This window comes from Pseudopodoces humilis, chromosome 20 (assembly GCF_049639895.1).
Source record: "Pseudopodoces humilis isolate 2021_Gansu_Grassland_sample_001 chromosome 20, ASM4963989v1, whole genome shotgun sequence".
Taxonomy (NCBI): domain Eukaryota; kingdom Metazoa; phylum Chordata; class Aves; order Passeriformes; family Paridae; genus Pseudopodoces; species Pseudopodoces humilis.
In genome coordinates, this window is record NC_142219.1 from 4,279,442 (window position 1) to 4,304,042 (window position 24,601).

At 44.4% G+C, this 24,601-nt stretch overlaps 1 protein-coding gene across 9 annotated transcripts; it reads right to left on the reverse strand.

Annotated features, from left to right (window-relative positions):
- Positions 1-24,577, reverse strand: GIT2 (GIT ArfGAP 2). Of its 9 annotated transcripts, none has more exons than XM_014253679.2 (21): positions 24,251-24,576; positions 19,790-19,923; positions 19,183-19,295; positions 18,396-18,501; positions 17,994-18,080; positions 17,718-17,848; positions 17,179-17,273; positions 16,511-16,556; positions 15,654-15,702; positions 15,102-15,174; positions 14,664-14,761; positions 14,283-14,394; positions 13,677-13,819; positions 12,828-12,977; positions 10,981-11,229; positions 9,507-9,596; positions 7,096-7,178; positions 6,826-7,008; positions 5,200-5,316; positions 2,998-3,061; positions 1-2,212 (listed from the first exon to the last, which is right to left on the reverse strand). In XM_014253679.2, the coding sequence occupies exons 1-21, from the start codon at positions 24,420-24,422 to the stop codon at positions 2,000-2,002; spliced, it is 2,508 nt and encodes an 835-aa protein (XP_014109154.2). In that variant the 5' UTR covers positions 24,423-24,576; the 3' UTR covers positions 1-1,999. The 9 variants fall into 9 exon arrangements, with proteins under 9 accessions (XP_014109154.2, XP_014109153.2, XP_014109156.2 ...); XM_014253678.2 differs by having other exon boundaries at positions 15,654-15,705; positions 24,251-24,575; XM_088065059.1 differs by having other exon boundaries at positions 2,077-2,212; positions 5,171-5,316; positions 15,654-15,705; positions 24,251-24,577.
- Between the last annotated feature and the right edge of the window lie 24 nt (positions 24,578-24,601).

The following is a 24,601-nucleotide window of genomic DNA, read 5'->3' on the forward strand; positions in this document are numbered from 1 at the left end:
TGAAAGGGTTTTCGCATTTTATAGTAATACTGTAAACAAAAGATTAAAAGTCAAAATATTGTACAGACAGAATGACACTGATAAATACAAGGTTTGGAAAAAGGCAAAAAAAGCTTTTCCTTTCCTCTGCAGCATTTTGTAAAGGAAGAGCAAGTTTGTTTACAGGGGAACAAGAGGAAATCTAGTCCTAAAAGAAAAACACGCCTTTGTTACTTGAGGTGCTACAAACTCTGTGACTGCAGTGCTGTGAGTGGAGGGTTCATGAACTTGCTGCTGGGGATTCCTGTGGGGTGTGGACCACTCTGATTTCAGCGTAGCTGGAGCAGGGGCTGGCAGTTACTAAAGTGTCCCTTGGATTTGGATAAAGACAAGTTTAAATAAGTGATAAATTACACCATAACTCAGTGTCACCCTGCTTTGGAAAGCAGGTAAGATATGTTAAAGAACAGCACACAGCGCTGTCCTGAGAGACTGAAAAATACCATCTGCTGCCTTTCAGCCATGACAATTTAAGGAAAAGTTCCTAGATTATTCCCAATGTATTTAATTAATTACCAATTGCATGATTTTAAAGCAGGTTTCACAAAGGTAATTCGCAGTTTTAATTACCCAGCCTGTCTCCATTGTCAGGCTAGAGCTGCTTCTGGGGTTCAGAAGGGCAGAAAGGAAATAAAACCCCACAATGAAGAACATTAATTTACTGGGCTCTCATCTCCTCTCCCCATTCCTTCCCCCCCTCAGAGTCTGGGAGCCACACAGCACCAGGAATCCAGCAGTGCTATGGCACTTGTGCTTGGATCTATCCACACAAACCATGGCTGGCTCCTGGGCAGTGACAATGCTTCCAAATGGGACACAGACAGAGGCAAAAATCAGTGATTTCCTGCACCACCTGAAATTCAGACTCCCAAAAATATTCTCATTTTTGAAATTATGACACACTTCTGTGAACTGTTACAGTTGTGAACTGTTACATTGGGGCCAGGCAGCCTGGCAGGGGTTACTCAGTCAAATTTTGAAAGATTTGCATAAAAATCTTAGGAGATACGAGAAATGTTTTCACATTTGGATATGTTGAGGTACAGAGGTTATGTGCTGTGGCAGACACAGCTGCTTTTGCACTGGCACTCTTCTAACTTCCTTTTTTTTGTTAATGAGCACAGAAATCTTTAGTGAAATTGCATCTGGAGTTACTGAGAAATGCTGCTGCAAACGAGACGGTGCCTCAAAGATGACAGGAAAATTCTGCAGGAAACTTAACAATGAATTGCTAACTCAGAAACAAAGGATAATATTTTAACCACTAATGCCCTAAAGTAACATCAAACATATATATTAATGGCATAGTGACAACTAAAAGAAATAACTATTAAGTTTCAAATTCCTTCCAAAACAGATAAAGTGACAAAGACCTTGTAGAGTTACACATAACAAGCTTGGATGCCCACAACTACTACTGGTTTAGCAGACTAAAAAAAAAACATATTGCACAACAGTTGATATGGGAACAGAGAACGCTGGGCTCGTACCCCATTACCAGGACAAACCTTCTTCCTGCTGGGAGCGGTCCCGGAGCCTGGGGAGCCTCAGCCAGCGGGATCCCGGCAGGGGAGGCTCTGGAGGGATGGAGATGCTGCCCTCCCATCCGTGCAGAGGTGTCAGAGCAGTTCCACCAGCAGGACCTGAAAGCAGAACGTGGCCCCAAGGAAACATCTACAAGAGCTCGGTACAGCGCTGGGACGTGAGAGTGGCTCGACAGCTACTTGCAACATGCTATTACCCATAACTACACTGGCAACACAGGCACAAAATAAGGCAGTGGGTTAAATTAATCATAAAATTGTTAGAAAACATGCAAAAATAATACTGAGTTAAAAAAAAAAAAAAAAAAAGCTTCTTGCCCCTCGAAGTTTTTTCCTCGTAAAAATGCGCATAGTTCCACACCTTTATGTTGAAATCCAACCTTTAAAAAACCCCAGAGTAAAAAGCCCCGAGTGCCTCAGTTGTTGTTCTCTTTGGTTGTGATGGTGACCAGCTGCTTGGCAGCCTTGGCGATGTCGTAGGCGCACTGGATGACCTGCTGTGTCACCAGCTGGATGTCGGGCGCGGGGCTGGGCTCGGCGGGCAGCGCTTTCCTGCACTCCGACTGCAGTCTGTAGGCACTGGATGTCAGCAGGCGCAGGGAAGTCCTCACCAGCTCCGACTTGGGCTTCTGGGAAGGGAAAACAGACGCTGGAACAGGCAGAACAACACAACCTTTTAATTAGCCGGGAGTGCTCACAAGGGTTCTTTGATGCGGGGCGGCTGTGGACAAGCCCTGCCTTTCCCTCGTGGCACAAGCCAGAATTTCTCCTTTCAGGGTGATTCCCAAAGGCTGCCAGGCAGCAGGCAGGGAGTTTTGCTTCATGCCCTCCCTTAGGAAGTTACTCATGCACATTTCTGGTGCCTGTTTACTGTCCCAACCCACATCCTGGCTGGCAGGAGGGGACAGCATGTCCAGGACGATTGATGCAGGCGGGACAGCAGCCTTAGCTCTTTCCTCGCAGTTTTGGAGAGGTGAGTAAGACTTTACAAGAACTCAGCCATGGGGATTTCACTCCCTAAATCTGCTGTGAGCAAACAGATCACTTTGATGGATGGATAGCAGATCTAAAGGTGGCTGCAGGAAAGAAATGCAGGCAATGGCACTCAGATGGAAAAGGGGGTGATGATGAGTCTGGTGAAATTCCCATATAACCACACAACTCTTCATGCCACACCCAAGCACCTCCAGTTTTGTGCAATTCTTAAAGAGTTTTACATTCAAGAGTTCAATTAAAGGCCTGCACTCACACTTTAGCCCCTCCCAGTTCCCATGCTAATAAATACACAGGTCCATCATAACCCCATCACTTCTCTCTACCATTTTCATTTTGAAGGGAAATAATTTCTGATTTTCATTTTGAAGGACACGTGAGGAATGAGGCCGAAACCGTTCTGATGGTGGCAGGTACTTACTTTTGGGAACAAAGCTGCCATTTCTGTCACTGCCACATGTATTCTCTCGGAGCACGGTATATAGCTGCAGAAAGATGCCCTGGGTTATTCATTTTGTAGAGACTCCCTTCCCTCTTCCCTGCTCAGTGACTGTTATTTTAAAAACAACCATGTGACTTCACAAAAAGCAGGAACTTAACCAACAGTGCAAAAGTTTCTTAGATTTTCATTGTTCTTCAGAGTTGGTTTGAAGGAATAACTGTCCATACTTTTTATGTAAAACATTGTCAGGAATGTCTCCATTTGTGTGCAACTTCACCAAGACACCTTGGATTAATTAATACCCAATAAATAGACAAGGCAGAGTTCACACACATGCATCCCCGAACTACCAACTGCATTCACAGTCTGTGGGTTCTAGACTAAATATTCACCAATTCTGATGAGTTAGTTCATAAAACAAAGGCAGATTCCATAAATCCTCATAGATTTCACTTCTGATTTATATACAAAATGAAAACTGGTCTCTTCAAAATAGAACTATTTACCATAAACTGCTGTGAATAGTGCAGTGTTAGTGTGCTCTCTCACAGTTCTCATTTCAAAATACTCACTTTTATGCTTCAAAGATTCAATTTTAGTGTTAGTTCACATGATCCAATCTTAAGCAAGAGAATCTCAAAAATCACAAAGCATTCAAGAAAACTATTCAGCATGTGTGGGTTATGGTAGGTCAGTGCCCTTTCAAGCAAAAAGAGCCCCCAAACCCACCCCCACAGTCATTATTTATTTGATCTTCTTGCAACACCAAAGGTGCAAAAAAATCAGTCACTTGCAAATGCACTGAGAGAGAAGCAACACACTGGGGTCACTTTGGCAATGCAGGAAAATTGCTTTAAAAGGAGTATTTCCATGTGTCTCAAGTCACATGAGTTCTTCCAAATAAACTAAAAGTGGAGAGAGGTCTTCCAAGTTCACTACAATTCCTCTTCTGCTGTGGAGTTAATGAATAATCTGCTCCCTGCACCGTATCTCGTTAAAAAGTCAATTTACTGATTAAACCCTTCACTAATAAGGCAGAGAAAGCCCTGAGAATAACCTGAATGAGACACTCAGGTGAACAACATACATTTCATTGTATGTTCTCTAGGTCAGCTGCAAAGTTTCCACTGTGGCCTGGAGGAATGGTTTTAGTTTAATGTCTAAACACTCACTGTGAGCTTGTGAGATGCTCTGACACTGTGCTGGGTTTGCACATATTCCAGTGAGACATCAGGAAGATATTCAAGTAGTGACAGCTTGGAAAAGGAATCCCTCATTAGCAGTAAATTGTGTTAATCTCTTCCTCCAAGCCTGACATTTGTTGGCCGGGGTTTGAACCTGGGCAGTTCTGTTTTAAAAAGTCTATCACACAAATGTCACTTTTATTTTAGGCATTAACAAACAATAATTTGGTCAGGTTGGGAGATACCATATAAGCACATATCTTTTTTCATGGATTTGGGATACAAATGATCTCATTTGACCCCCAGCTGCATAAACACTTGAGGGACCTCAGCTGTCAGGTGTGAATGTTCCACCTTGAGAATGTGAAACTCCTGCTGCTTTTGCAATGGCTGAAAGAAGCAGCAACTACGTGTTTTGTTCATAAAATCACAGAATGGTTTGGGTTGGGAAGGACCTTCAAACCTCAAAGATTTCTTCCTTAAGGAAGAAATTCTTCCCTGTGAGGGTGATGAGGCCCTGGCACAGGGTGTCCAGAGAAGCTGTGGCTGCCCCTGGATCTCTGGAAGTGTCCCAGGCTGGGATGGATGGGGCTTGGAGCCACCTGGGCTAGTGGAAGGTGTCCCTGCCCATAGAGGGGGCAGAACAAGGTGGGCTCTAAGGTCCCTTCTAACCCCAACTGTTCTGTGATTCCATGAGCCAACAGAGTTGCAATTTAATTTATCTTGACAGACAATAAAAAAAGGAACAGAGAGAGGAGAATACACCAGAGCCAGCTCCAGCTCCAGGCTGTGGTTCTGTTCACTGCTAACTACTGGGAGCTCAAGGGGCTGTGCCACACCCCTGGCCTGGAAGGGCTGCCTGCAGTTCCCTCATCCCCTGGAGCATTTCATGCATCGCCTTCCATGACCCCGTGTGGCCGGAGTGGGAGGTAAAGAGGCAGCAGAGAGAAGGAGAAAGGACACTGTGCCTGGGAGGCAGGGACAGAGGCCAGAGTACCAGGAGGCAGGGCCGGGCTGCTGGCTGGTCAGAGGCTGCAGGGGCGCTCGCTCAGCCCCGGGGACCCGCGTGCCGAGGCTGTGTCTGAGCTGGGATGTGCCCCCACGCTCCAAGGGCCTGCTCAGCCCATGGAGCACAGGGAGAGGGATGGGAGAGAGTGAGAAACAAAAGGAAGAAGGGGTTTCATTAATAGATGATATTCTTGCATCGCATTTTTTACTCTCCAGTTATCTATGCAGCACATGGTTTTTCTCTACAGCGTTCCCAGCACGAGCTTGGAGGATGTGTTATTACATCCTCAAGTATCTCATTTTGGTAAGGAAGCATTCCCCTGTGTTAAGGGAGCCAGGGAAGAGGAAAACAAAGAACAGCAGCTTCCTAGTTGGGTGTTTTGCAAGGTAACACTCATCTAAGCATAGGCAAACACTTCACTCCACATGTGGTACAGAAAACAAGAATGCAGCGTAACAGATTTCTTAGAAACCTGATCAATTCAACAACGAAAGCCAGGTATGCTGCATTGTTTCCTTCAGTGATTTAGAAAAAATTCACATACTGTATAGTGTGATATACATGAAAACTACACTCATTTAAAGCTTCTCTGTGTGAAACAAGCAACAAGAGATTGCACTGGAAAAGGTTACGCCAAGGGCAATGAGCTCAGCACAAACACGGCAGAAGTCGTCACTCGGCGTGAGAAGGAGAGGCCACGCCGGCCCTGCTAAAAATAGCAAAGTACAAGAAGGAAAAAACACAGAACAAAAGTGGCCCCATTGTTGTGCACTTCTCTGAGCGAGGCAGGAAGTGAGGGCTCAACACAAACCGCTGCTGCTTCTCCCAGGCACAGAGGGCACCGAGCTGGAGCCACAGCAGAGCCAGATCTGCCAGCCTGCAGGGCCAGGTTTGCTGGAGCCCAGAGTGTTCCAGCTCCAAAATGTGCTCACACCTGGGAATCTGTAGCTTTGATCTACAAAGCTGTGTGGGGAGCACCACCTGATGATCAGCAGGGCAGTATCACTCTTAGTCACCCACAGCTATTCTGGAAATTGTTCAGGTGGGCCAGAATTTCCCTGAGGGAGCTGAAGCTGCTGCAGCCTCATGTGCTCAGTCAGTGTTCTGCTTACTCAGCTGGGTCTGTATCTAAAACCAATAGTTGAAAATCCTTTTGCTGGTACACAATTTGTACTAATACTTCAGTAGGAAAGCCAAATTCTCCCTCTTTCACAATTTGCTCCTGAAGCAAGGCTTGGTGTTACTATCATGTTCTGCAGGGTGTAATTACCTATGGACATAGAGGGGTGAAGATCCAAGAAACCCTTGGAGTTACTTTTGTACAACACATTTGATTTGTGTCTAATACAACACTCATTTTGCAGCAGGACTTAAAAGTTAAGGGCAGGGCAGGCAGCACCGCAGCCAGAACACCTCACAAAGGGCTGGTCACTCGACTCCAACTTGCCCTGTGGCACTAAGGACACCAGGGAACACGACAGACCTACAACATTTTACAGGCATGAAATAGCAGGGCTGTATTTCACTTTGACCTGTGCTACAAGGTGAAAATACCTGAAGAATTTCCTTTGTTTTTTCACCAACTCCAGAGCTTTTCCAGCACTCCCTCCTTACCTGTCATGTTTGTTCTCCTGTGCTGCTCGCAGCAGCTCCTGGATGTTCTTGGTGATCTGCTCAGTTTTCCGAATCACATCTTCTGTACTGGGCAAACTGGAGCTGGGGGCTGAGTCTGTGTCCTCAGGGATGGAGCCCTCCCCCTGCCAAATGACGCTGCGCTGCCGGCCCTTCCTGCCCGACCTGCAGGGGAGCAAAGCAGGGGTTGGTCTGGGGCCAGAGCAGCTTCCTGTCAGCCCCAAGCTGTGTCAGCTCTGTCACAGCACCTACCCTGGCTCCTCCAGCTCCACAGGGGTGGTGGGGTTGTCGTAGTCGCTCTCAGACACGCTGCTCTGCTTCTCCAGCTTTGAGCCCTGCAAGGAACAGATTTACTTCAGCCTGTGCAGGAAAGAGCAGCCCTGGGCTGTGCCAGAGCCACGTCCTGTGCACGTGGATTTGCTCTTTGCACAACAGCTCCTGCAGCAGACACTACCCTGGAGCTGCTGTGCCCCTTTCCCCATGCCAGGCTGCTGCTCAGCTTGTACCACTGCCAGCCCCTGAACACCCAGCATGGCAGGACAGACAGACAGACAGAGCACAGAGTCCTTCCCTGCCACTGAAACTGCCCCAGGGGCACACTCTGACAGGCCACCAGAATGGTGAAGCAGCACCATGAAACAGCAGCCTGAATGGTGAATGAGAACCACTGGAGAGGGAGAGAATCCCCAGAGAAAAAGAGAACCCCAGATCAAGAGAGCAGAGCAGAGGCAGAGACCATGGTGGGGAGGCTGAATGCAGAGTGGAAAGCAACTGGTGGGAGGCTGGCCCTGGGAAGGCCACTGCAAAATGGGAGCCCAAAACAAGGGCTGAAGACTGTGGCAATGGGAAAGCCAAAATAAAGTCAGGAGACAGAGATGGGGGAGCCCAAACCGCACAGGGAAGACCGAGGGCACTTACGGAACCGATGAGACCCAGAGCTCATTACAGTTTGGGGGCCAACATGAGAGTGGTTAAAGCCCACTGCAAAGTGAAGCCCAAAACAGGGTGGGGGGGGCAAATGTGAGGAACTGAGGCCCATTGAATGCTTAATATTGGTACAGAGTTGGAAGACCAAAGAAGTGAGAGTTGTGCCCCAGAGCATGGGATGCAACAAGGGCAGGAAGCCCAACCATCAGAGTAGAGGGCCACAGAAGAACAGGGTCAAAAGGAGGATAGGGGCCAACTCCAAAGTGGAAGCTGAAATAAGAGCAGGGGGAATGCAGGGAAGCAGAGGCTGGATTGAGCTCTGCAGGCCCATTGCAAAGTGGGAGGCTGATCCCAGAGCAAAGGCTGAATGAAGAAAGGGACACCAAAATGAGCTTGGAGGCCAAATCCTCAGCACACATCTGCTTCCTCAAGTTTTCTGAAAACTGCAAAGCTTCACCCAGGTGCTGAACACAGTGTGTCTGGTGTCAAATACACCACAGTGCTGTCACTCTGATCACAGAATAGCAGCTCAGGGTTCTTCACAGCCCTAACATCCAGCCCTGGGGCTCTTACAGGAACCCTGAAGTCATCATAAGGGAGTCTTCAGACTTAAACTGTAAGGGACACCTCCAATCTGCATCCCTGACCCAAACATTTAGGAATCTGCTTACCAAATATTTCCGCCTCGAGGACAGACCAAAAATGTGACCAGGGACTGGTTTTCACTGAGATTGAGTACATTTGTTAAGCATTCATCTGATCTTAAACCCATCAATTCTTAAGTGAAGCACCTGGAGTTAGTGGACCCATTTCAATTTTAAGATTACTCTACACAGAAGGAAAAACCAGCATTTTTTGAATGTTCCTCTCTCAGAACAGCTGGTAAAGATCAGTTGTAAAAGTGATATGTATTTTGAAGATAAGAAACTACTTTATGTACAGTCTGACCTTTCCCCTCTCCCAGGTGTACAGAGACAACAATCCTAATAGCGGCAAAGCTCTACCAACAACAGTGATCAATTACAAGAAGAGGATACTACAGAATCACTAATATAGAATCAGTGTAGAATAGAAACAATCAACCAAACCCTCTGCAAGTTTCCAGTACCAGAGAGCAGCCAAAACCAGATTTCCATTTGGCCAAGCAGGATATTCCCTTCAAAGTTTTTTCTTCTATACATACTTGCAAGTCTAATATTTTCTGGACTAATATGTCCAAACACCATACAGTCAAAATAAAATGGGGACAGAAGTAATTAAAAAGCAGGTTCTGTGTCCTGGCAGAGAAAGACCAGAGTAAACATTTAAACCCCCAAATTTGTTATCTGTAAGGCAAACAAGTCAATCAGGACCACCTGGATTGGTGCATGCCACCGGCCCCCAAAGAAAGCAGCTTTAAAGCTGGGCCTCATGCAGTGCTTTTAGTCAGCAGGAGAGTTGTACATTGGCTTAGAAATATCAGCGAGAGCCTGGAAAATCACTGTCCAAACAGCAGCCAGCTTGTCTTGGGGCTGTTGTGCAGCTGAACAAGTGACCTGTGCGTGGTGTTAAAGGCTGAAGATGTGAAGTTAGAGAGAGGCAAGAGCCCAGAGCTCGTGGCAGCAGGAATGGAAGGGAGGAAGTTCTGCTCCATGCAGGCTGGAAGGCCAGGCAGTGAGAGGGGGAAGAGAGAGGATGTGGTTCTGGGGAGATTGGCACCTCCTCCAGGGAGAAGACCGATTGGGAAGGTACTTAACCCTTCGTGTGCTCTCATCCCTCGACCAGGAGAGCGTGGAGGGGAAGGAAGGTAGAGATGAAGAGGAGGTCACAAACGCACTCCTCCCGATCTAAAAATGGGAAACAGAAAAACCAAAACCAAAACACAAACAAACTCTTAACTGAAATTAGAGGAACATTCTTAAAACCATGGAGATGACATAAAGCAAGAATGATGTTGAGAATCTGACTTAGGCTGAGGGGACTTAATTGTTTCAAAATACAATTGAATTCATGCCCATTCTAATACTGAGATTCCAGAGGTGCCAAATTCCATGGAGAATAAAAAAAATTCACCACATGCCAAATTAACTAACTCCACACAACAAATCAGTGCTTCAGAACTGCTACTGCTGTCCAAATTTCCACCCAAATGACCAAAGGACCTATACAAAGCACTATCACATTTTGCAAACACTGTCTCACACAGATGAAATCTGACATTTCTTGCTGCCAGAACTGCCATCGTATCAACATGACAATATAATTTAAAATGATACAGATTTCATAGCTTAAATTAATTTAATTGAAGGTGGAGACTGATTCTCTTGGTGCATTCAGCTGTCTTCTGTGGAATGTGCATGGAATATTTGCCCTCCATCATGCAAAAGATAAGCTGAAAATACATTTTAAAGGTCTTAATGATTTAACTGGAAGGAAGTACAAGACATTGCTACCAAGAGGGAAAGATATTGTCAAAAATCCACACATTTTAAATCTGTGTCTGAAAGATACTGTCCTGTATTCCAGCCCACAGGGTAATCTAAGAAGGTGAAACAAAAAATTATTTGTGCTAATTAATTAACTGTTCTTGTTAATTAAATGCACTGGCATGTGTTGGGTCACTTCTGTAAAGTGTGAACACCTCAGTGCAAAATCCCTCTGGCCAACAGAGAACTCCCTCTCCACATCACACAGGAAAATACTAAACCAGAAGAATCTTCTTGACTGGCAGATCTAAACCATCTCCAGCCTCCAGCTCCAAACTCGGAATTAGAAATTGGTTGTCTGGGGAAAATGTTTCCATTTTATTTTATTTTTGTAAGGTGGTTACAAAGTTCCACATATTGGTACCGGTGTGTTTATCTCCAGAAATACATTAACTTTATCTACCTTCTTGGAATAGTATTTCTCCTGCCTTCCTGGTTCTCAATTACATATTGATATTTTATATATATACATATATGTATACAGTATGGTTAAAAAACCAGGTGAGCAGAAGCCAAAAGCTCCAGTTTACATATTCCAGAACTGTTATAGCTTCTGCTTTTCAAACCATCAGGCTCCTGCAGACATGTTAATACAGCAAACATGAACAATTCTCACAGTTCTTATTCCCCCTGGTTTGTTTTTTTTTTTCCCTCTGAGGCAGAAGCTGAGTGAACGAGCAGAGCTGGAAGAGACAGGAAAGCTGAACATGAGAGGCAATGCAGAAGCAGCAGCAGTTTTACTCACGTGTGGAGGGAAGGGCTGCAGCCTGGTGATGTTTTCTTCTGGGTAGGTGACCTCCCCCATGGGCAGGTAGGGCTTCTGCCCCGAGCCAGTCTCGTACATGGACATGGGCCTGCTGCCCCGGGCCGACGGGCGCCGCTTTAGGGAGGAATTGCTGCTGGGGTCTGGGTACTCAGAACCACTTTGCACCTGATAGATATTGGTTGTGGCCTGTCTTCTGAGGTTGGTATTTTCACTCTGTAGCGTTTGGAGCTGAAAGAAATGTTTAGCAGTGGGACTTGGTTTCCTAAAAGCAAGTGCCGAAAGCAAAGCGACCGCGCGACACTCGCTTGTCAGCCGTACTAGAAAATCCAGGTACTGTTGGCTGGGGGTTCATTTCTTTTTCAAAATCTACTTGACTTGCTGGGTATGAGCATAGAAACACCTTTGTTCCAGATCTGGAACTATTTAGGTGCTGATTTCCAGCAGCTGCTGGGATGTAAACTAAGTTAGATGTTAAAATTGGCTGTTGTAGCTCAAAACACATGACCCATTCCCTCCAGCCTGCTCTACTGGCACAGGAATCCTGGGATAGAATGAGGCTGTGGGGGAAGGACTGCCAACACAACAGTTTTCCAAGCAAAGGGATCCACTGCAGCAGCCAATACAAGGACTTAGAAGACTTTAACATAAGGCCAGTGAAATCTGACAATGCCAGAACTGCAGCACAGACACCAGAGGCAGCACAAAGGGACTTGAGCTTGCTCTGCAAAGCAAGGAGAGAGTTCAGCTTATGAAAATTAGGCATCAGCTACTGCTATCTAAGAAGACAACCAGAAAATATCTTAAAGCTTTTTATTATTATGTATTTATTTGATAGTAAAAATGCACCAATTCTGATTATTTTGTGGACTTGGAATAAGTTTGCTATATTAACACATCGGAAAAAAAAGATGCAGTGAAGAAAAACTGCAGAACAGCAAGGATTTCCCTTCTGCTACACAACAGAATATCCTAAAGCCTCATCAATTCATAGGTCCCAAAGGGTTTTTTTTTACTCTAAATTATTATATACGTCTAAAGAAACCCAATGTAAGTGAAAAGTTAATTCAATTGACGTGAGAGAAATGCTGAAACCGGTACAAGCTATTGAAAGAGCAAGGAAACACCCTGAAATCTCCAATTCCAACAGAACAGAATAGAGTTGGCACTCAACAGACAGGGATATTCCAATCTGCTGAATTAGCTCAGCCTCAGGTGCAAACAGTTCCACCACTCTCCAAAATCCCTGCTCTGCCCCAGAACAGCGGGTCCACCCTACAGCCTGAACAACTTCCTCTACGTGACTCGTGCAGCACTGTAATTATTTGGAAAACGGGATTTTAATGCTAGTTAAAGGGATTCATTTGAGGGGAAGCAGCCAGCCCTTTCTAGCCAGCCAGACAGGATAGTGAGCTCAGATATAAATTGTCCTTTACCCCACAAAAATATAGACAAGTGCACAAACATAAGGTGTGCTGGCACTTGATTCCTCATTTTTCAAACCTGCTTATATTGAAGCAAGACAGGAAAAACACCCAAGACTTGCAACAACTGTCCTGTCACTTGGAAAACTGATGTCAAAGTTTTGACATAAGTCAAATCATCCTCATGATTTGTAGGGCTGGATCACCACCAGCATCATGGAAAAACAACATTCAAAGCATGTGTTGCAAATAAATTTATAGTCTCATGTCTGATTCCAAAGCAGCTTCACTTTAAAATGAAGTTTCTCATTATCCTAATACTGGATTATTTCACCCTCAGTTCCAGCAGTTTTATTCTAACAACTTCAGATACCCAAGAGCTGGAGGGAGGGGTTTCTCTGTTACCTTTTTCTGCATAATCCTCAGCTCATCACTCAGATTGATGTTCACTTTCATTAACTGCTGAATCTTCACCTCAGAAGCCACCAAGGCATTTTTAACCTGCATATATTCCTGGGCTGTCACTGGTCCATCTGACAAGTCTGAATCCAAGCTCTAGGAAAAGGAAGAGAAAAATACTTACAGCATTAAGAAGAAAACAAGACCATGAGATTTCAATGGCTTTTCGTGTACTTACTTTAAAGGCATCACAGTTCAAATGAAGTTTAAATTAATAAAATCCATTAACCAGAATAATTTGAAATCTCTAGAAAAGCAATCTGAAGTCAATTAGCTCCTCTAAAAACATTTGCATCAGCATTTCTGTGATCAAATACTGTTTTACATGGATTTTTGAAAAAAATATGCAATAAATAACTGCAAAATTAGACAAGACAGACTGCTTAATATCCAGTGTGCATATCCCAGGGAAGATCAAAATAGAACCAGCAGGTTTTACTGCCTTTGATGCCCTTCTGCATTACTCCAGGAATGGACACTGTTGGTCTGCTGTGAGTATTTCTTCAGTAGGAGGCAGTAAATATTTGGGAAATACCATGGAATCACTGATTCAGAGCTTTTAAGCAGATCCAATTATTTAATCTATGCAATTAAATCTATCTTATCTCCAGCTACACACATTAGTTTTCTAAAGAGGCTTTTTTTTTTTACAATAAAAATTCCTTAGGCAACAACATTTCATTTTAGAAAGTTCATAGACTATGAGGCATGATTACAAAATTAATTAATTAAAATATTGATTTTTATGGTAATTTATTCCAAACACTTGGGGGCTTATCACTATTTCAATCCTACCTTCTGCCTGTTTGATTTAGCTGCATTTGTTTCCAGATCTGTATCTTCATCTGAAGCAACACTGTCATAATCAGGCTGGTCATTGTCCTGACTTTCACTGCTGTGCTGATTGCTAATTGATTTGAGTATAAGCTCCACATTTTCTGCAGATCAACACATGAAACACATACTAGTAAGTCTGGAGAAGAAATGGAAGTTCATACTTTGAAAAAAAAAAATAGTTTAGATCCACTGAGGAGGAATGAATCATTACTGTCCAAAACTTCACAGTTTTATGGTTTTGTCTTTTTATTGCTTCTAAGTGTTTAGGCAAGTTAAAATAAGTGGTGAGAATCATTTAGCAGCTTAATAGAATTAATACAAATGAAAAAAAAAACCAACAGGCTACATTGGACAAATGGATGTCAGCATGCAAATGAATAATATAGGGAAATATTAAAAGTTAGAAAATATTTTTTTTTTGTATTTTCTCTCCAGAGGGAAAAAAATATATGAAAACAATATATAGATCTCTCTCATATAATTCAGCTCTGCTGAGGAGCTCTGGGAGTGATTAAACTAGTGAAGAAGTGCCTGCAAGGGAGCTGACAGGAAAAGCTCACTCACCTTTGGAACCAGTGAGAGAATTCCCCTGTTGTCTTCGTTTGGCATCACTTAAAATGTCTATAACCAATGTAGCAAACTCGTGGGCATTAAATCGAGCCAGTTTCTGCCTTCCCTAAATACAGGATAATGCAGAGGAAAGAAAAGTACATCCTGTATCAGAAGAACAGCAAAGTTCCCAGGAAAAACTAAGACTACACACTTGGAGTTGACTGTTCAACTACATTTATTGCAAGAAGTGTGATTTAAATGTGAAATTATTATAACCTCTTTCCAAGTAGATGGAACTGTTCTACAATAATGAACTGCAATAAAGCAATATTACTTAGGCCTACTTAATTACCTGGGCTATTAAATGATTTTTACAGTGTTAAGATTTCATACCTGATTCCTGGTTGAAGAATACTCAGGATTTACAGGAAGAAAAGGGACAACAGTGGTCTCTGTCACGAGTGTGCTGTGGTTCTGAGTAGCAAGCCAAACTGCTCCAGGGAAAGGAAAAAAAAAAAAAATAAAAAAAGAGGGAATAAGCTTCCTGTACTGCTTGACAGTATTTCTTTGTCAAATAAAAGACTGCAATTTCAAACACAAACACAATCAATTCAGAGGAAAGCTTTTTCCCCAGAGGGTTCTCTACTTTGTGAAAAACACAAGATTTTTTCAATTAACATCCCCTTCAGGCAATGCAAGACAAAGAAACTCTCCTCAGCAGTAATTGCTGAATACAGAAGCACTTGAACAGAACACCAACTTGGATTGGCATCTTGTATGTAAAGTGACAATCCAGACTTGTTTTATTTCATTCCAAAAAGTCCCACTCACCTGCATCTGTTTCCCTTCTGTCGACTTCATCATACACATCCATGGCAAGTTCTTCAAATAAGTGGTTGCTTAGCTAAGGGTAGAGGAGAATTACAGTTTGAAAAGAAATGAAACCCAGTAAGATCTCTGGTAACAGCAAATAACAAGAGAAAATGTAAGAGCACAACTCTGCTCTTTTCTCCAGCCTCTATAATCCATAGAAGTGCTCCTTTCTCAGCCTGCACAGGCAGCAGACATCTATGACCACCCCATTTCTAGGTACAGAGACAACCACCCTGTTCTACATTCCTCCTTTCCTGGTCAATGGATTTTTTTTTTCTCTCGCAGCTGACCACAAAAAGACATTTTGTGTTTGGGGTGAGGCAGAGGCACTGTGGGAATGAGGTACCAAATGCAACTGGAGATGTGGACTTCAGTGAACAGTGAAGGTTCACAAAATACTTGTGTGTTTGAAGCTGCTCCTACAGCAGGTGGGTGAAGAGATACTTGTGCTAGGGAGCCTGAGAGAGGAAGTGCAGACTTTGCCACATCTAGAAAAGGAGATTAACTTACAGACTGAAGCTTCTTCTTGGCTGCTTTTGCCAGTTCTGATACATCCAGACTGCTATGAAAACAGGAAGTGATCATTACATCTGCAGCTTTCAGATATTTCATGGCTTCCAAATATCAAAAGTCTACATTTTGGTAACTCAGTGATTAAAATGTGACTTTTACCTTAAGCCCCCTAATATTTCAGTATTTTTTGCATTCCTTTTAACACACTGATGTTATTAATATTGCTATTATAATATCAGAATTAACATACTATTAAGCTTTCTTTCCCAACAGTTTTTAAATTTAAAATGGAATGATACCAAAAATTCTTTGGGATATGAATACCCACAGGTTTTCACCCACACAGCTTTTAAGTTACTAAAGTTCTTCACAGAAATTTTGCAAGCAGGAGGTTGGACAGTGGTTTACTTACAGCCGTCTTATTTCCAATTGCACAGCAATAAAAGAGGAACAGGAACTTAAAATTAGTACTTGATACTTCTTATACAAATATGATTTCATTGATCACAACCAGAAGTTAAAAGCATTACAAAAATCAGGAAAATTCTCAATTGGTCCTTAAATTAATTCCACAATCTATTTCCTAGGAATTCCCCATGTGTGTTGCCTTCACAGAAATGCCTCACTTTCTCTCTGCATTTTAGTAAATACAATCAGCTTCTATAATTTTCTGATTTTGTTGATAACCCAATATTCTTTCTATGAAAAAAAAGCTTTCAAGACTAATAAAGGCACACATTAAAAAGTAAGAATTGCAACAAGCTTAAAAGGTGTTTCAGAAATGAAAGAAAACTTAATTATAAGGATTTTTTTACTCTGATGTTTTCAGACATATGATGGAATCAGTAACTTACCTGTCTGCCATCTGAGGTATAACAAAGTGCTGCCCATTTTTGTGCTCTAGAGTTGAAAACAAATTGCACTTTACTAGGTTGGTACTGGCCTACAGTTTTCAATAATAAGCATCAGGCAACACTAAATAATTTATCTTGCATGTAATTACTCAATTTCCAATTACAGGAAACTAGGCAAGTAATGAAAGAAAGGCTCATGATTTCCAGGTGTTATCAAATATTCCAATTAAGGCTTATTAGTTTTATTGAAATTCCATTAAAAAAGAAAATTAAGTTCTAACACAGCTACCTTTATGGTTAAAAATCTGCAAGTGTCCTTGTGTTCAAAAGGCATCCACTTAACAGAACACTCCCCTGCTGTTGCATTTCAATTAGAAAAGAATACTTGGAAGTGTTTCTACAGTATATAAAGAATATGTATTTGTGGAAAATCAGGAAGGAATTTTGGTTTTAATTTATGTCTCTTTAAAACCCTGCAGTTTTATCCCAATTTTAACTGCATCATCCCTAATCTTGCATCTTATACCTTCTTTTGTTCTGTCTAATTTATACAACACTTGAATATTTGGCAGGGATACAACAAGTGCAGTGCACAGATATGACAGAGCACAGTCTGAATGTCCTGTACCTGGCAGTGACAGGTCTGGGGGTGCAGGTGTTGTGCTCACCTGGTTTCCTGCCACAGAGGTAGAAAGCCAACCTGTCTGTGAGCTCGTACTGGATCTCCACCAGCCGCTCTGCCAGCTCGTGGTGCCCCCCTTGCCTGCTCACACACAGGGACAGGGGCAGTCAGTGACACACAGAAATGGTCAGAGGAACAGATTTAGTACAAGCCAACACTGCACGTGTTTGATGCATCAACCCATCACAGACTGGCAGCCCGGTTCCACCCCGTGTGACCCAGCCCATCTGTAAAATTCCTACAGCAATTCCCGAGCTGACCCTCATTCCTGAAGCCTCAACTTGCAGAAACTCTTCTCTAATTAATTTCCTGTGAGCTGCTAGATTGGCACAGCCAATTGGCATCATAGCTGATGTCTCAGGCACCCAGAACACAGGCTGTGATCTGACGAAAATAATTATTCCTCATTTTTATTCATTCACTCCTGGAAAAAGTCTTATTAGCATTTAACAGACAAATTATTTCAGGACAGAAACATATCTTAGCAGGTTCATTGTGTGATTTATGGATATCAGGGGCTCCTACCTTGCATAATCAACTGGAGTTTTCCCATTGGAATCTTGCGTGCCAGGATCAGCACCGTAAACTGCCAACAGTTCTGCTTGCAAAGTCTGTCCTGCCTTAGCAGCAACATGCAGCGGGGTGTTTCCTTTTTCCTGCAAGACATTAAGGAAAAATATCTACTTAACCAACAGGTCTGAGTAGAAGATTGAAATATAAAGTGAACCAGCTGAAATGAGCATAAATAATATGAACTGGAATTGATTGTATATCAAAATAATGAAAAAAAAGTGCTCCTACGGGATGAAAGAAGTTGGCTTGAGCTCCTAAGGAGAGCAGTCGCAAACAGGTCTCCAGATTCCCTGTCCTCACACTGGAATGGAGTTGCTGAAAAAGAAGCAGAATTATATTTAACACAGCAGCAACAACTGTGATTCAGCAGTTGTTTTTCAGCCACGCTTTGAGAAGCAAGAGTATGCAGAGTTCTCACTACAGCTCTTTTGTGTAAAGGGTTTTCTCCAAATTCACCTCAATTAATGCCTCTTAATCACCACCTCCAGTGATAACCACAAAAAAGGGACTTCAAGTTGAAGTCAAGCTTTATTTATTTATGTAGAAGTACAGGAAACCAGAAACTATTAAGCCAAGAGCAACCAAGGGAAGTCAGTGAGATTTGCCTGTGCTGTCCCAGGAGCCACTGACCTTGCTGAGATCCTTGGCAGTGACACTGTCGTCCTCCCGGCATGGCAGGCGATGCACAAACGCTAACATTTGATATTTAGCTCTGATGAACTCTGCTTTGTTGGGACTGCAAAGGGAAATCCAGGCAAGAAGGGAAAGGAAAGAAATATCAGAACTTTCATTAAATAATACAGATGCTCCAGAAAAAGAAAACTTTCACAAGTGAAGATTAAATAAGAACTTTGCATGTTGCTGGTGGCAGAGTTAGGCATGGAAAAATATTTTCATTGAAAAACAACCCAGTGCAGATTGTCTGACCATACAAAGAAAATGTCTGTTACAACCATCAAATATCTGCAGACTGTAGCATGTGATGTCTGTTTCTTAAAAGAAATACAGACTTTAAAATCATGCTAACTTAAGATCTATACTTACTCTATACAGTTATTTACATTTTAAAATGAAGCATCATAGTCAGGGACAAAAATCTCTGAAGTTTTATTTAATTCCTCAACCAAACTCCATTTTGTTGGCAGCATTCAGTTAACTGAAGCATATGACAAAGAAAACTCCTTTGACTAAAGTGCAAGCAAAGGTCCTCACTATTCAACAGAAATCAATAATTCAGAGAATTCAAGTACTATATTCCTATTTCTTCAATAAATGTAAAAAAAAAAAATACCTGGAAATAAAACAAAAAAATAACTAGCAAACAGACACAGGTTCCTGTGGATTCCTTGTTGCCCTGTCACTGCTGAATAAAACAATCCCACCTCTCTAAGATAACAATTCTGCATTTCCCACTTACTGCACTTTATCCTGTGGGCTGGCCTTGCGCCGCCCGCTCATCACGGAGGCAGGGTCCAGCAGGGAGTGTTCCCAGATGGAATTAGCACCATTGTTGTACAGAGTTTCCACCATCTGAAAGCCAGAACACACAGACATTTTGCTGCTGGCTGCACTAATCAACTATCTGTAATTATTTTCAAGCAGCTATCAAGACAACAGATTCCCACTCTGTGTGCCAGCATCTGTAACCTGCTGGGATATCAGAACTGGGCACATGCTTAGGATGCTATGATGTGGAATGTAGTGAGAAACCCCTTCAAATTCTCTGCTCTTCCTAACAGCACCTCCAAAAGAAAATTCAGGTTGAAGCAGATGCACTGCAGAATTGTAAAAGCTGAAGTGACCTTCCAAAGCAAAGGCATCAAATTTAAAAGGCAAAGATAATTCTGACTTTAGTAATCCATCACAGCAAAACAAGAGAAACAAAATGAGAATAACTTAGAGAAAGAAAGCTTAAAAGGACCAACCCTCTCAAAAAAACCCCAAAAAAAACGTTTAGTGATTTAAATTACTTTTAAAAATCACCATATCTGGTTTTAATGGAGGAAAACCATTTTCCTCTGTACCTGCAGCAGTGTTGGAGGCCACGGGGTGTGTTTGAGATGCCTCACTTGGGAGATGTGACGGCCCAGGCTCCTGTGCACGCTGCAGCATTCATCACAGATCAGGATCCCCCTGTTTATGGATGCCCAGCAAGGATCTGCAAAAGAAGCCATCCATTTATAAACACAGGAAGCAACACGACCTTGGATTGCAAAAGCTGAGTCTAAACTGAGCAGCTCTGCCTTTCAACCTTCCCTGCTTAGCCACTGTGTGAGCCTGTGAATGTTACAGCCTTGCTGGGGCTCTGGATGCTGGGGAAATGGGAAACACCAGTCCTGGCACTCATGGAGGTTGTGGGATTCCAATCCCACATCCAGTGAGATGATCTGCAGTGGGAATTTGGGAAAAAGCCCCACTGCTTGCAGTTCTTGTGAAAATACTTTTTAAACATAACAGGACACTGAATTTATCATCACCTTGAAATGCTTTACTTGTTATTTTGTGGACACACACAAAAGTATTCTAGCAACAGTGCCCACCTGCTCTTTGAAAAAACTCTGTTTTTCTGGTGAGTTTTTGTTTTTTAAAAATTTGTCAAAAAATCTTTTTTAAAAACACCAAATCTACACACATAAAGTTGCCACAGCACTCAGGCTTTTCCCCCTGCTACTCAGTTTTCAGTTCTATATCATAACATCTTTTAGATTTCCACTTTAAAAAATAAAAACACACAAGAGTGTCATAATAAAAAAGAATACATATGTGCCAAGTCAAAGGCTCAATAAAATCCAAACTTCTCAAGCAAAATAACTTCATCTCTCGCCAGATCCAAACTGAACCATCTTATAAGCAGCTCAGAAAGAAAACTGATGGGATGTGAAGTAGTAAATAATATGTATGAGCTATTATGTAGCTTCAAACATCAAAAGGCATAAAATTAAGTAGGAATGGTACATTAGGTTGAAACAATAAATGCCCACAGGACTCCAAACAGGTCCCTTGGCTGCTCAGTGCTCAGTCTCCAGAAGAAATTCCAATTTCTGTCAGTGACACGTGAAACTCAACACGCCAGAACCCTGCAGGAGCAGGCAACTGAGCAGCCAGGCAGAGCTTCAGACCTAGCACATCTCAGGAGAATAAAAAAGGAAATCAAGATCTCTTATTTTGGAAAAATCTTAATTTCAAATGCAGGGATGAGTCTGAGGGCAAATAAGCAAGTACAAGGCAAGGCTGGTATCTGATGAGAGAACTTCTGAGTCCTGTCAGAACACATCTGAGCACTGGTGCATCACATGGAAAAGTCTCCTCTGACCCACGCAACAAATGGACTGAATCCCTGCAAATGAGATGTGATCACAGCTGTGGTTTCTGAGCAGAGCTGATGACCTGGGTGTGCTGCAGGCAATGCAGGCAAACCTGTCTGAGCCATGTCAGGAGCATCTCCTGACCCACCAGAACCAGCCCAGAGCCAAATTAAAGCAGGTGAGACAAAAAAAATAATCAATTTGTTAAAAAACCAAATTACAACAAACACATCAAACTCCTTGTTATATCATTCTATTATTTAACAACTTTGACTTCCAAGAAGAAAAATAGCAAGGGAGTGGGATGCATTCATGGCAACCTAATGACCCAAACTGAGGCAGCCTTCCAGATTAATGAGCCTGGTCCCTTCTTGTTAGAGACAACCTCATCACACACGGATGGGATCCTTAGGGATCCTTTCCTTTGCCCATTCCCAGGCTCTTTGTGAGCATTGCTCTGCATTATCAACAGTCAGCACTGGGGGTTTTCTTTACTTCCACCTCAACACCCAATGCCCCTGGACATTTCAGGTTTAAATTCAATGCAATGAAGTGTCTGTCCTGGAATTTGAGTGATTTTTAAGAGACCTAATTATGGACTTGATCAGAATATGTTTAAGCCAGTACCAAAATACACAGAATCCCAGAATTACTGAGGTTGGAAAACACCTCTGAGACCACTGAGTCCAACCTGTGACTGATCATCCCCTTGTCACCAGCCCAGAGCACTGAGTGCCACGGCCAGTCTTTCCTTGGATACCTCCAGGGATGGGGAATCTAAACCTCCCTGGGCAGTTCCAAGCCCTGATCATCCTTTCCATGAGGAAATTCCTCCTGATGTCCAACCTGACCCTCCCCTGGCACAGTTTGATGCTGTTCCCTCTCCTCCTGTCCCTGTTCCCTAGGAGCAGAGCCCGACCCCCCCTAGCTGTCCCCTCCTGTCAGGGGGCTGTGCAGAACCAGAAGGTCCCACTTGAGCCCCCTTTTCTCCAGGCTGAGCCCCTTTCCAGCTCCCTCAGCTGCTCCTGGTGCTCCAGACCCTTCCCCAGCTCTGCTCCCTTCCCTGGACACGCTCCAGCCCCTCCATGTCTGTCCTGGAGAAAGAGGCCCAGCGCTGGACAAAGCAATTGAGGGGCCTCAATGTCCAGCACAGGGGTGGTCATAGCCTGGCCCTGCTGCCCACGCTGCTTTTGATACAAAAGACAACTGGGGAGAAGCTGCAGGGCTGGGCGGGCGCTTTCAGGAACCTGCAGGGTGGTTCAAAACAGGAAGCGTGAGATGAAGACAAGGCCAGCCATGGGCTTGAGAAGTGAGCTCCTGCCTCAGGATAGGAAGTACAGCACAAGAGCTCCTGTAAGATCACCTCGTGTCAAAGAAAACCCTCCACACTCTGCCGCAGAGACAAAGGGGGCATTGATGAGGTTCCAGGGGAAGCATTAATTAATGCAGGTGCCAGGCACACCCCTTGTGGTGCAGCCCCCAGGTCTCCTGACACAGCCCCCCTGCACCCACTGACAAACCCTCTGGTTTAGCTAAAGGAAAGGGTTGATTCGTTTTATTTACAAAAAGATTAAATTAAGATTTCTTTATATCCATGGATAAGCCAGCGGGTTTCTAGTAAATCAGTAAAGACCTGGCAGTGCTCTAATGTCACGATAAAAGGCCGGGTTACAGGATTACCCCAACAGTGATTCTGATACCCTGAGGAGCTTAAGGAACACAATTCACACAGCTTTATCTCCAAGTCAGAACACCCCAGATGTGTGAAAGCACAGATAGGCTACCTTGTGTGATAGGACAATTGCCTGTCAGAGACATGCATTGCAATACACTTTATTTATTTTACAATAAATACCATTTATTGTAAAACCAAATTTCTACAGGCGTACAAGCAGAATCCCAGACTGGTTTGGGTTGGAGGGAGCTTAAAGCTCGCCCAGTTCCAATCCCTACCATGGGCAGGGACACCATCCATTATCCCAGGCTGCTCCAAGCCCCTTCCAACCTGGCCTTGGACACTTCCAGGGATGGGGCAACCAAAGCTTCTCTGGGCAACCTGTGCCAGGACCTCACTACCCTCACAGGGAAGAATTCCTTCTGTAAAAAGGAGAAAGTAACTTCCTGGAAGTAAATTTGGAATTTTTATCATTTTTCTAATCATAGCTCAGATTTAATAAAAGTTGTTCTCCCCTCTTCCACATCCTATCTTCTACAGGTTCAAGTGTTATCTACATTACAGTATTTTAATTCATTTCAGTACGTGCATAATTAATTAATTATATTGGAAGAACCTGCCCAGGACACAAACAGCAGAAACTAGAGAGACAGAAAAGATATAGACAGAGCAAACACACAGGGCTGATGAAATAAAGCAGGACAGTTTAGCAGTTTAGTTACAGCAGAACTACAGATGGTCAGGAGATGAAACAGCTTTTCTAAAGATCTGTTTCCACAAGCTCCCAAACTGATCTGCAGTGGGATACGTGTCAGCCCAGAGCAGACGCTGCTCCCTGAGCGTGTCCGCGTCTCCAGACACCTCAGCACAACTTTCCTTGGAAGTCTGACACACCTACACCCAACCCCGGCCGTGGGACAACTCCCAGTTTAGCTCTCCCCTGCCCCTGGGAATACGGGAATGGATGAACAGCTCCGAGCCCAGCCCCGCTCTCGCCTTCCCAACTCCCCCCACAGAGCCACGGTCCCTTCCAGGGACACATTCCCATCCTCCGCCCTCCTCCCACCTTTCAGCCCCGTGACTGGAAGGTGGATTTCTGTCCTCCTTCCTACACTGGGGAGCTCCGCATTTCCTTTCGTGCCGTTGGAGGTCTACAGGATGTTCCCCGGAGCTCCGTCCCCGCCGGGCTCGGGAGGGGCGGCGGTGCCAGCGGAACCCGGACACTCGGACACGGAGTTCTCTCCCAGCCCTGGAAGTGTCCCGGGCCAGGCTGGACGGGGCTTGGTGCAACCCGGGCACCTGGAAGGTGTCCTGCCCATGGCAAGGGGTAGACGGAAGAAGTTTCAAGGTCTCTTCCCACCCAAACCATCCCGGCCCATCACAGGTGCAGCGGCGGCCGCTCCGGGGCGGTGACACCCCCGGGCCAGCGGCGCCCCCGCGGCCCCCGGCCCGAGAGGGGTCCGCGGGACGAGCCCGCGCGGTGCCGGTGGCGGTGCGGTGCCTACCCTGAGCGCTGCAGTCGGCGCAGACCTCGCTGCTCCTCAGGCGCTTCGCCATCGCGGGACCGGCGGCAGCGGCGGCAGCGGGGCCGGTAACGGGCCCCGCCAGCCCCGGGCCGGCCCCGCGCGTGCGCGCCGAGCCACCCTGTGCCGCTCCGCATGTCGCCCGAACCGCCATCTTTACTCCTGGCACTGGCCTGCCTTAAACTGAGCTCTGGTTCAGCGGCGCAGCACAGGGCGTTCCCGCCCGGGGCCGTGGCCCCCCGCCCGCTGCGCTCTCTCGGCGGGGAGACGGGGCTTCGGGAGCGTGGTGGAAGAGGCCGCTGCGCGGCCAGCCCTGCCCTCACCCGCCATGGC